At 42.0% G+C, this 13,789-nt stretch overlaps 1 protein-coding gene across 5 annotated transcripts in view; it reads right to left on the reverse strand.

Moving 5' to 3' along the window:
* Positions 1-13,789, reverse strand: part of SASH1 (SAM and SH3 domain containing 1) — a 536,180-nt gene that overhangs the window by 140,215 nt on the left and 382,176 nt on the right. For all 5 annotated transcript variants that reach the window (XM_069235189.1, XM_069235188.1, XM_069235187.1 and 2 more), the window contains exon 8: positions 11,936-12,037. In XM_069235189.1, the coding sequence (XP_069091290.1) occupies positions 11,936-12,037 (102 nt within the window). The remainder of the gene's footprint in view (positions 1-11,935; positions 12,038-13,789) is intronic.

Raw genomic sequence — 13,789 nt, forward strand, 5'->3', positions numbered from 1 at the left:
AAGTAGCTGCTTGTGCAATGACCTGTCAGTACAAAGTTGCATCTTCAAGAGTTGAAGGACATGCCGGGTACAAGTCAGGGTCATTGGGTAGTATGGGATCTGAATCATATGGATCCCATGTGTCAAAATCATGTGGAATTTCACCTAAATTATCTCCCTGAGGTTGTGGTGATCCCCGTAGAGAAAAGTATGGCTCAACAATAGGTGAAGGAGATTGTGGAGGTGTAGGAGGAAGTATAGGAGAATGAGGTGGAGAAGGCTGAGGTTGTACTAGGACCTTGTCCTCTGTGACCTTTTTAGGAGGAGGAGCAGTGTCCAATGTCTCTTGAAAAGTAAGTCTCTTGATTGGGACTGGATGAGAAGCAAGTATTTTCCTTGTTCCGTTTTGCATGTGGAGCTGGCGCTGACGAGCATACATAATTACAAGAATTGACTCCACTGGTAAAGTGGCCTCCAAGGAATGAGTGGAGTCTTTGGAAGACAGGATCTTCGGTTCAGAAGTTTTCAGAGTTTAAGTCTTATGTCCAGTGGAAGATATCAGCTCCAGAGTGGATGAGGAAGATTTCTTTTTCGGAGCCAAAACATTCGGATCGAAGGGTCGACTTGATCCTTAGCCCGTGTGGGATGCTGTCGAACCAAAGGTTTGTGATGCAGACAGCCTGGTCTTCGCAATTTTCAGGTGCCGAGCCGGAAGGCGGGGCATCCAAATGAAACTTTTGGATCCACCCATGGCTGGAAGACAGTGGTGGACCGATGACCTGTTTGTATGTTTTTTTTTTTAAGAGTCTTTGGATGGGAGGTCGGGGCTGATTTACTCACGGCTTGTGCTGAGTTGAGTGGCCGACTTTCGATGTCTGATTCCATATTGGACTCCTAATCTTCAATGGAATGAGGCACCTCATGTTCGATCTCCTCCTGTGCTTCTTCTCCAAAAATAACTAGAGTGTCACCCGGTGTTTTCGACACCATCTCCAATCGGTGCACTCCTTGGTCTGGGAGGGTCTTTTTGGATTAAAAAGACCAATAGGCGTCAAAAGTTCTCCTTTTTATGTACCAGGGAGAAGCACAAGTTACACACCAGATGTTGGTCGGTGTGCAGGAATTTGAAATGGCATAGAGCAGTGGTTCCCAACCTGTGGTCCGGGGACCCCCGGGGGTCCGCAAAGCCTTCTCATGGGGTCCGCGAGAGCCTAGAACATTAAAAAATAAGAACAAATATTGACAAATTAGGTCCCCAGTGTCCAGTAATGACTCAGGTGGGGGTCCCCGGATTCCCATGATGATTCAGTGGGGGTCCCTGGGTTCCATCAATGTTAAAGTGGGGGTCCACAGAAATCAAAAGGTTGGGAACCACTGGCATAGAGTGCAAAATCAAAATGGAGTCCATTCCATCTGCCTTGCATATTTCAACACCACGTGGAAGAGAAGGCCCGAGATAGGCTTTGGCACCCTGAAGGGTGGTAAACCGGCCCACGATGAAGAAATGTGGGTCGAGTGTGTTAGTTTGTGAAAAATGTGATCGAAATACAATACCTTTGTTGAAAGAAAGACAGAAGAGAAGAGTTCGGAACAGACCGAGCTGGGGAAAGCCAGAGTGAGAGGAAAACATGTCCGAACCTGATGCTGGAGAGAAAACAATCTAACAAAGGACTCAATGCCCATGCCCAGTATCACCAAGAGGAGGAGTCACTCGTTCTTGTGACTCGAAAAGATTCTTCGAACAAAAACAACTTGCAACACTCTGAGCCTAACACTAGATGGCAAACTTATGCAAAGCATATTTGTCTACAGCCACACATGCCGTAGCACTTGTTGTCCTCCATTATATTCATTTACATGTATGAACAGGTTTATTACATTTTATATATTAACTGTAAAGAAGCTTAAATGAGAATGTAACTGACATTTAGTAATGGAAAAGTCAACATGCTTAAATAAAATAAATAAAAGGTGCAATTCTAATCCTGGGTTAACTATGTTGAGCCTACTAGAAAATCTCCATAAAACGAGAACCTGTTTTCACATGGAATGTAGATGGCTATTGTTTTACTCATAGACAGCCTGAGAAAGCAACCTTGGAGAAGGTGCATAGAGAGTCCAAGAATGTGAAGACTACCACTATTCATAATGTTGCAAAGTAGTACAAGAGACCAAAGACAGCTGCCTTCCCAGGATGGTTTTGGGAACATCCTGGCATGTTTCAAGTTGTCAGGTAATGCGAGGAGACTAACCCACATGATCATATGATGATTGGGCATTGCAAATGGGCTAATCAGTGTTTTAACTAGGACTTTAGGCAGAAGACGGATTACCTTGGAGAGGAGAGGCACAGACCTCTTTTCCCTGCCCATGCATTTTCCCAATGAATGGTGATAGCTATTTAGATGTTTACCTGACCCGTTAAGAAGACTCTTGACCAAGATTCCGATATGCTGACACTTTCCCTCCTTACCTACTTTTTACATTCCTTAGTTAGCTTCTTTTTGTCTCAGGTGTCATTTTTTTCAGGATCTTTTTATCATTTATTTTATTTTAAACTTTTGTCCTCCTGTCCTGTAAGTAGGGAGGATTCCCATGGGCTCAAGCTAGTTAAGTTAGATACTTTTTATTTGCACTTATGTGTAAAAGATTAGAACAATGCTTGTTCTCAGAACATCAAGTTTTGCTGTTGTTATTCAGTATCACAGTCATAGAGTGTTTAGTCTGTTCAATGTTGATCCGCCTTAACTTCTTTCATAGATTCGGTCACCCTATGGTGATATTATGGGGGTTATTCCAACTTTGGAGGAAGTGGTAATCCGTCCCAAAAGTGACGGTAAAGTGACGGATATACCACCAGCCGTATTACGAGTCCATTATATCCTATGGAACTCGTAATACGGCTGGTGGTAAATCCGTCACATTTGGGACGGATTACCACCTCCTCCAAAGTTCGAATAACCCCCTATATCTTTACAGCTTGTTTTTGACAACTGTTTACATTAATCTGAGTATAAACTTGTAATAAAACCCTTTAACTTTATTTCTGATTTGATTTTCATTGGGTAGTCAAATCGGTTACACTGTAAATTAAATGTTAATTTATACCATGCATTACTGGAGCTTCATCCTTGCTAGAATGAACATGTTTGCTGACTACAATTAGAGCATATGGAAAATGCTCTAACACAATCAAAACAGACTAAATGGAGAGGGGTGTCTATGATACTTCTCAGTGGCATTTAATGGATACGGGACGGAGAGGGTCAAGGAACAGCCGATGGACTAACTGAAGTAACATAAAATACATTAGCAAGCCCTTTCAGTGGAAGAAGCTGGGGCAGGGGTGGAGGAGTGTCATTTCTCCCTGGCATGCCACTGTGCTCTAAGGAGGACTGGCTCAGAGCCAGTTTATTTATTATACACCAAAATATAATATCCATTTCTGGATCTGAAAGCCTTCAGATCTGCCACAGAACTATTTAGACAGCTCTTTACCACCTTAACAGGTTCCATTACATGGAAAATAAAATGTACAAAAAAAAAGAGAACAGCTAAGTTTTCTTATGAAAAATAAGCCCCAATGCACAATGTAACGGAACTAAGCTCACATTTACAGTAACTTCACTTTATTTATATTTTTCACAAGGGACACATTTTCTTTACAAGCATTCTTCTGAACGCAGCTGTTTGGCATCTGGCCCCACAACATTTTCAGCAGCTGGATGAAAATGCTTATTTACAAAAAATGATACATTTTGTTGAAACCTCTGTTATATTGTCAGGTCTTAGTGTGCTCAAATGAGTCTAGTGGGGAATTAAATTGGTTGATATCTGTAGGGAATGAAGTATATTTCCCTCACGTGGATGAAGAAGTATTAGAACAAGTTTTGTGTTGTAATTCTTTATTAAAGAGAACATAATATTAGAACATATGATAGGGTACATCGCAATGAAGAGGAAACAGTCATAAGTACATGTTACATTGAGAACGTGTGAGGCCTGTTATGGATCTGATCCTGGGTTGGAGATTGGAGTTTTGCAGGTGTATGATGTGCGGGGGAGTATGTAGAAGTACGTGGAAGTGTGTTCAATGTAGTGCAGTATGAGGTGGGGTTAGAAAAGGAGGATCCGTTCAAAGGGGGAGCTATGGCAAGGGACCTAGGTATGTCCAGTAATGGGTAGAGTACAGGGTAGTTTGGACTCGCTAGGAAGGTGTGAACCTGCTAACAGGGGGAGATATCGGGTGTGGACCAAACTGATCCTGGTAACTGTTCCTGACTCACAAAAAGAAAAAGAACTGAGGAGGGCGAGGTGGAGATTAAGAGGGGGTTCATAATAGTGCTTCATGGTGCAATGTACCTGCTGTTGAGTATTGCATCGGAGGACCAACAGAGTAAGACCGACAGAATAAGAGATTTAGTAAACAATGAGGAGAAAGAGGACCTGGCCATGAAGTTACTGTGTAATCGTGAGTCCTCGGGTTGAGGAAAATGGAGGTATGTAGTGGGATGAAAGATGTGGAAATATGTTCCTCATAGAAGATGGTGCGAGGGAGAGATTGATTGCGGATGGGAACATGCTTGGGTGGGTGTGTGGGTCACAGGCTATTAGGTACAGTCAAAGAATACAGTGCAAGGGTAGGATGAGTAGGACATATGTCAGGAGATGTGTGGCGGGGTGGGTGCAGGGGGGAATGGGGAGGGACGGTGAGGAAGCGGCGGGGGAAGAATGGAGCGGAGTAGAGGAGAAGGTGACTGGGGGAGGGAGGGGTGGATGGAATGGGTAGGGAGTGGGGGTTATTACTCCTCCATCTGAAAGAAGGGGGCAAAGTTTGTAGGCCGTCTTGTCTTGCAGATTGTAAATGATGCGTTCATAGGTCACTGTCTGATACATAGCTGTGGGCCATTCATCGTTTGGGGGGAACGGGTGGAGAGCACCAGTGCCAAAGTATGCAGAGTTTGGCGGTGGCGAGTGCCTTATGAAGAAGTCCGGATTGCTGATGAGTCAGGGCGAAGGGGCCTGTGTCTTCGTGCAAGAGGATTAATGGGTGGCATAGCGGAGTTTTGAGGAGTATGGTCTCACTTAATGTTCTCCATACCGACCCCAGTAGGGCATAATAGAAGGACAGTCACATTTGATATGCACTAAGTCGCATAGAGCGTGAAAACAGCACCAGCAGTTGACGTGGGGAGGAGGCCCCCCGCACATAATTTAACTGGTGTCCAGTATCAGTCAGGAAGTGTTTTGAAGAGGCAAAATTTAATCCATGCTTCCCGTGCACCACAGTCTGGAGCTTCCATGATATCTGCCATGGTGAATTCTGTTTGCAGTTTTAATTGCCATGAGGTACGGAGGTTTTCCAAGAGGGGTAGGGAGAAGAGGTGACGGATCAAAGAGGCATTGAGTCCCAACATTACCCCTTGGGAATTGTCCCCAAGTTCGTGCATAGGAGACAATCAGGGAGGCTTGTAAGGACCATGGGACACTTCACGATCTTGATCAACACATGCTTCTAGAAACCACGTCTGTTCAAGGCCTAAGCCCCATTACTAATTCACCATTATAACTCCAACTCCGTTGCATGTGTCTACAGGATACGGTTAAGTGGAAGAATAGTTATGCAGACATCAGCATAACTGTGGCAACGCCATCACTCTGATGTTCTGCTCCACCTGGTGTGCCTGCATACAGCGGAGAATCCCATGGGATCCCAAGACACAATGGAAATCAAGAGATCTACTTTCCATGAGGTATGGCTTGGGGTAAGGTAATTCGGGTAATTTAACAACGCCAGTCAAAATACATTGATCCAAATCTGAAATTTGGTGACGTTTCTGACTGTTTAAAAAAAATGCTAATTAAGTACTTTTTAATTACAAGTAATAGTAGTCAGTGCCATATGTATCTACAATACAGGTTCTCACATTGTAATCTTATGTCTTACGAATTTGCTCTGTTATTTAAGTCTGTTAGCTTCCTTCTGCAGTGGCTGCTGATGTGGGTGCGTGCTCATCATCCAAAAAATACAAAGAAGTTTGAACTTTCTTGGATTACAGAAGAAAGAGAAATTCTGCATGCCAAGCAAGTGCCAGAAAGCCAGGCCTCAATTTTGGGAATCAAAAATACATTTTTATTTTTATATGTTTCTGCTCTGGTTTACTTCTTTAAAAAAAATTCACAACTGGATGTCTAAGCTTACATAGCTCCTCAACGACTCAATTTAATGTGTCACGGGTTAAGAAAGACCATTATGAGTAGAGGCTTGAAAATCCCCGCTTGAAAATGCTGTTGACTATTTAGCCTGTAAATTATAGCACCCGCCATAAAGCTATTTATCCACTATGTCTCTCCGGCAAATAATGTATTGGTCTGTACTTGTTCTATGGATGAGTAACGCTTGCTCAGACGCTGCCCTTGCTGTCCGTGCAGTGTGTAAGGGTCACTTGTATAGTTGTTGGCTATTTTGTACCTGTCGTGCACGTGAAGGAAGCTTGCAGTGCTTTTGGTGTGTGTGAGAGACGCCACCTCTTCTGAATGGGACTGATTCGACCTTGCACTACTCTTCATTGTGCCCCTTCGAAGGGAAGCTGACGCTGCTATTTGGGCAGTACATGTGTGTGGTCAGAAGAATGCGCTAATGATGGTTGTGCTGTACGGAATGTGTCTGTGCGCCGCAGACGGTTGCACAAGGGTCGTGGTGTGTGTAAAGTTACACTGCTGCTGCCATGCTCCACCATGAGGACAGGGGAGTTTAGTAATGGGTAGAGGGTAGTTGTGCGTGCACAGCATTCCGCGATGCTTCTTTTTACTGTTACGAGTGTGTGAGGGATGCTGCAGTGTGTGTTTTGGTGGAGCTTGAAGCAAAGTTTCGATTTTCACTATCCAAATGTACAAACTATTGGCCTTGTTTCAGTTCTCGTTTAACCGACTTCACCATTTGCTCAGGGCATCCTACACGAGCTTGCTAAGGAAAATAACACTGGTCTAGCTACACAATTAAACTAAACCTCAAAAAATGCAGCGGGATAAGGAAACCTCACTAACCCACCTGTTAACAGTAACTAAGACAGGATAAAAAAACAAAACACTTTTATGAAGATAGATTGGACTGATTTCAATAAAGAATCTTTGCTTTCACAAACCCCCCTCTTACTGATTTTGCTCTGCACGCATTATACATGCCTGCAGACCGAGTGCCAGGGCAAAGCATGAGGTAGTGTCTGTCCGCACAAGCGCTGGCATCATGCACAAACCAAGCCAAAGACATTCAGCTTCCACCGTACTGCTCTCAAGGGGGCATTCATTTAGGAAATGAGATCAGAAATTCCATAATTGCTTGGTTAATTTTACACTCACTGACTCGTTATGAACATCAAACCGAAGCAGAACTTCTGCACAAACACTGTTGAAGATCGGCCACTGCCGGGTCAGATCTTTATGCAATAACCAAGGACCAATGAGACTCTAGACAATATTCCAAATACTCTAAAGTAGGCATTCTCTAGTTTTCACACATGTAGCCACTCGAGTTAAAGGTATTCTCAAGTTGCTTGAACATTATATTTCCAATTGCACTTTTTTGATTTCCATAGCATAAGGCTGCCAGCTTCATCTATTCTTCCTTCAGCTGTCAGACAACATTTTGGGTTCCAGGGCCTTTCTCTCTAGGTAAACTACACGGTAACACAGAGCCATTACTAAGTTTTGGGTGTTGGTTATTCCTGTAAGTACCGCCCAGATACTCATGTTCTTCGCACTGCCATCTGTAGGCAGCAACATGCTAGCTCTACTGATGCCTAACTTTAGGGTGGCCTCCGTTCAACTGAATTGATCAAAGGAGTTTTTATATTAGCTCAGTGTCATACTCCTGACGAGGCATTGAAGCACTTTACAATGAGCAGCATGCTACCCAGGAGCCCAAAGATCATTAGATGGGGTTATGCGAGAGGCACATGGTTGATGGAATAAATACATATTTTTAGGTTGGTTACAGGGATATGTTTTCAAAGGAAGACAGATAAAGACAGGCACGTGGTTTAGAATACTCTATATGTACAGGACGCACATGGCAAGCAGAAAGGAAGGAGCGGGGCATTCACAATATAAATTGAAAGTTTAAGTTAAGCTCAACGTTTCATGCAGGGAGGTAGGAAAGATAGCAGGGAGGTTTTTTTGATGAAAGCATGCAATCTTTGGCTGCAGATCCGTTCAAATACTTTTTTTTTTATTTGTCCTGTAAAGGAATAAGGCTTCTAACAGGCCTTCTAGAGACAATTTAACTATCAAGAGGTGAAACATACTTGCATCACCGCAAAAGTCAACCCACTTCTTGCTGAGACCCCTTTCAGTCAAACATTTTCAAGATTACCCACTCCAAAAAGTCTATAAAGTTGTCGAGGACTGGATTAAACTAGATAGATGTACAGTGACAGATTACATTGGTGCACAAAAACAGAATTATGGCAGGCATTTACGATAAACACTGTTATTAACAGCCATTAGCATAACTGTATGTAAGTGCAATCCATGTGGATATTCTGAATATCTGGCGTGGACTCGGCCCCCTTGAACAACCCTGGCTTACACACTGGTGGTCCTCTGTAAGCTGATGCATGCTTCTCTGGGATGCTGAGTGAGCATCCTGAAGATCTTTTTTAGAAGGGGAGGTGAAACAATTAGGGAAGTAGAGTACTGTTTTAGTTCAACATAAACAACACTAGTTTTATCCCAAAATATTACTTTACAGGCATTAGTAAAAATGTTTAGAAACACTAAACTATATTTTGCTGAATACATCGAAGTGTTTCTTTACGGTGTACGTTCCACATCTTGTACTTGAACATCCCAAACTCCCATAAGTATCTTTGTTTTCTTCACCTAAAGTAACTATAATCAATGGCTCCCACCAACATGCATTGGGCACATGCATTAGGAAACATCACGTCTCAACCCATTATTAACACACATGCAAACCCTGCACTTACCAACCACCCACTCACCAGCAACTAAAAATGAAGAAGCAGCTTCACACCGACAATAGGTAATCACAGATCTATATGAGCAAACAGTGCAGACCTCAGACAACCATTTGACGCCATACACAAACGCTTCACCTGCAATTTAACAGGTAACACAAAACACCTGCTCACACCAGTTGTGAAGCCACACTGACGATAGTGTGACAGGTGCTTCACAGGCCCCTGTACCTTAATCCCCGCTAAAGATACCACTATCTCGCTGCTGAAAAAAATACAGAGTAAAACATACCCTTGGGCATGGCAAAATAATCTTGAGGTGGCTTTCAAACACCTCAAGGTACCAATACACCGTTTTGCAAATTTTGGATGTGGAAATGGCCAACTCGTTTAATCTATTCTGTATGCACAATACCTCTAGCCACAGCTGCCAGAAGTTACATCCTCCAACGTCCACGATCAGACAGAGACCAGTGTACAGTGAAGAAGAGCACATCTGAAGGCACTGCCACATCATAAACTACAGAGCAGATAACATCACACCATTCAACTCCGTATTGTACTTCTTCATGCTACAACACACGGTACAACACATCACTGTCTACCTGTACCTTCCCACACCACATCAGATGCATTCAGTGTCCCAATCATCACAAAGAAAAGTGTCAAAAAAGCTCAATATGACAAATCCACTAACAAATCAAAGATAATTGGAAAACAAAGCTCATCAATTCCCCAGAACTCCATGAAATGTCTCAGAATGTGTTTCAATATATGTTCCCAGATTTCTTATGGACCCCACATACAATGGACATATCACCTGTGCATAGCCATGCATATGACTTCTCACCCTAAATGTTCCCTTTACATGGGGTCCCAGTACCCTCATTAAATGTCCCGTCCCACAAAAGTTCAATTAAATGCTTTGCACAATGGAACTGCATACTTTAAAATAACATCAGAACAACCTCTGCTAATCAAATGAAATTTAAGTACTAAATCTATTGTAGAAATATTGTGTAGAATTACTGTAGAATGCACTCCGGATATGAAAATCAAATCGTTCCCAAATACCCCCTAGAATATCAGCGTACGTTTCCCATTGTCTTCATAAAGAATCATCATCAAACATTTACGCAAAATTTCAGGAAATTCTCTGACAATATCAGCAGTAAACATCTTCTTCAAATCATAATGAAATGCCCCCACAATAACAGCACAGTTTTCAAATATTCAGACAATACACCCAACAATGAGTATCACAGGTGCACTTGAAATCCCCACGAGGAATTGTGGGAACCGTAGTGCCTGCCAGTCCCAATCCACAGCTAGAAGACTCGCCCTTTCAATCATTAGTCGAGTTCTGCCTCTTTCCTTTCTGCACGTTATCGATAGGCGTGTAGTAACAATGGAGACTTTAGAAAGGACAGACAGGGAGCAACTCTGGAAGTAGCTCATTCTAGTTCTGGAAAGTAGATTCCTAGGTATGGGACTTAAATGATATGCGTTCTAATGAGGAGATTTGCTAGTGCAGCCCCTTATTACCCATCTGCCAGCTAGTGTTTTAGTGTGGATAACCTGTTGTGGTAGGTGAGGTGAAAACTCCAAACACTTCCTGTCCACGGTCCTGTATCTTGGGCTACACAAACCAATGGCAGAGGGAGACGGGGCTTTGTAGCTGGCCTCAGGATGCCGGTCTGAAGGCGGCACAGCACTTACTGCAATGTATATTACAGTCTTCCTACCCAACCACATAGTCCCTATAACTCCTCAAACCTTGTGGGAATTTCCTGGGACCAAAGAGTAGTGCCAGACTGGACATTTTCTTGAACGAGCTTAGGCAGATCAGCTGCTACAGTGTCTAATACTCTGAAAAGTTTGGTTTCTATTATTATGTCCTGATTTTGTGTTCCTCGTGTGAACAGATTGGTTTGTGTGATCTAAATGATAGCAACCATGATCTTGCAATTCATTATCTTAATATTCTGAAGTGCCACCATTCAGCTTTTTGTGTGTAGTAGTAAAATACAAGGCTACCTGTCCACTGTCTATCCTGCTCTGTGATAATCTAATTGTATGTTCATGTATTATCGACTCACACTTTTATAATGTGTTCTGAACAGCTGTTCACTTCGTAGTGCTCTCTGAAATACACCATTCTCGTTTACTTGCATTGCTCTAGCTGTATTAGAAGACAGGTTTCTATACGACCTAGACTGCAATATACGTGTGCCATTTCAGTGCAGCAAAGTTAGCATGTACCTTGTAGTGGAAAAAGGTTCTCTGTACATCAGTTTTATATGAGTGATCAGATGCTGTTTGATGTTTGGCCTGTGACATGTTGGTTTGTGTTTTGGGATAGAGTGTACGTGAAACCTAATAACTTCTCTACAATAATCAATTTCATTTCCTTCTTGGAAAAATAAATTGGCTGTCATGGCCACCCATTTTCAATCTTGCAGAACAGGCTACTCATCTTCCCATCACCATTTCACAACCAGTTTCTACCTAAGTGCAGTTTTTTCATTTATTTCTAGGTTAAAGATGGTGTTTTCATGTTTACTGCCTGAAACATTGGGGACATTGTTTCATCTTAAAGACAACTGTTAACAAACTACGATGTATCTGGCCATCATCTTAAGATATTGATTTGCATAAAAGCCACACATAATTTAGAGTGAAAGTAATTTTACAAATATATATTTGACATTCTGCTGTTTCTGAGGCAGAAGGGCCCATAGGAACCCAAGTTATCATTTATACAAAAATATTTGAACTGTACAAATTCCCTTTGCTTTAACATCAACCATTTGATTTGTAAATGATGAACACAGGAGCAGGAAGAACACAGTCAGATTTTATGACTCAACCCACATTAAAGGAGAAGCACATAGAAGGTTACATTTTTGGACATTTGTACAACAACTTGGCATAAGCACATGCAGGGGGGCAGGCTGCTTCAGTAGAATAGCACTCACGTTGCAGTTAGATGATCCATCAAATGTTGGATAAGAACTGTCCGCCCATTCTGGAGAGTCCAAGCTGCCCGTTGGCCGATGCTGGGATTCATACTCCTTGAGCTAAAATGAAAAGATCATACAGGCATTTGTCATGCATGCTCTAATTATGCTCAGACGTTTACTGAGTTATATATCAAACCTAAAGTAAAATTAACAACTCTTCGGATATTCTCATACAATTGTAATTGCAAGAAAAAAATCCTTTGACAATATTTCGAGAAACTTTTACTGAAATCGTTTTTTAATTAACACACATTATCTACAGTAATGAGAAACAATCAAGTATTCCTTGCACTGCAAGTGGGTTTTCTCTACAAATATTTTAAGCAGAGTGAGAATCAACAGCAAACAGAAACGGCAGCATGGCTCACTCCAATTAAATCAAAGGCTTTTATAAACTGATGGCCAATCACCATTTAAGAGTTTCAGGGACTGTATTGAGACACTGGAATTAGCCTGTTTCGATAATTAGGTATTCTTCTCATCTATTACTGTTTACTTTGAAGTTTAAAGAGTTTTACTTGAACATTTGTATACCAATAAGCATAAAAAAAGCATTGTGTTTCACGTCCACGTCTCCACAGGTTACCTCCTGGCAAGGGAGGTCAGCTTTGAACCCAGGAAGAGATAGAGGGTAGCCAGATTTATAGAGGGAGCATTAGCTATTATTCACTCCTATTTTCAAAATATAGCAACAATGACGTCTTTACACCTTTGGAAATGCGTTTACATTTCTTGGTATCTTAGATGATGCACTGATTCCCGGACAAATAAAAGTTGCAGCTTTCAAATGTTCTCCAGTCAGCCCAAAATTTCCCTTTTGAAGTCCCTTAGTTTCATTGACAGAGTTGGAGTAGGCTATTTCTGTCAGCATTCATAACAGAACTGTGGAATCAGACTCCCTTACAATGCAAACAAGAGCCAAACATGTTTGTATACCAACTAGACGATGTAGTGACCTAATTACTATTCTCTGTTCTGAAAAAGAGTTAACAAGTCCTATCATGTCAATGCAAGTTAATGGACATCACATTTAACACATGACAAAAAAATCAATGTTTACCCCGTGGAATTTCAGACGTGCCAATGATGTAGACCCTGAAAAGTCCACAGTTGGGATTAATACTTTGTTTTCCATGTTTCTTCGTGTATCTCTAAGACACTAAGGAACTGGAATTCCTCCTTGAACACGGATACTGCCACAGTCTTTCTCCAACTCTCAGATCATCCCGAGGAATTAATGGTCTGACAGGCTGTCCCGAAGATTTAATGGTCTGACAGCCTTTCTTTAACTAACCAAGAAGAAAACTGGCACCTACCCAGTGTAACCCGAGAAGGAGACTGCTTTTGTGATGCTGCCCCCAGCGTGGTGGCAGGTTAGAAGCACGCAGAGATGCCTGTAAACTCTGTTTAACATAAAGACTTTGTTATGACAACCCCCGTTATGGACATCTGGGATGGCTTCAGACATTTCCTCTGAATATGAGAGGATAACTTGCTAATCTTGGTTGCCTCATGAGCATATTACAATTGGACTTAGCTCTCTTCTCCTTTAAAGAGATCTGCCATCATGAACTAGATCTCAGTCAAGATTACAAAATCCTAAACTCTTAATGTCCATTCAGTAATATCCCAGCAGAAGACAGGATAACTGTTAAAATGTTGATTACAGGGCTCCCAAACATAATAGCAAACACTGGCTTAAAAACGGAAGCCTGCATATACCCGGGAACGAGCAAGCTAAGATGCAAGAATTCACATGGTCTTTCTATTCAATTTCTTTTGTGCTTTATTTCCCTAAGTGAGAGTGGG

The sequence above is a fragment of the Pleurodeles waltl genome, chromosome 5 (assembly GCF_031143425.1).
Source record: "Pleurodeles waltl isolate 20211129_DDA chromosome 5, aPleWal1.hap1.20221129, whole genome shotgun sequence".
Classification (NCBI taxonomy): Eukaryota; Metazoa; Chordata; class Amphibia; order Caudata; family Salamandridae; genus Pleurodeles; species Pleurodeles waltl.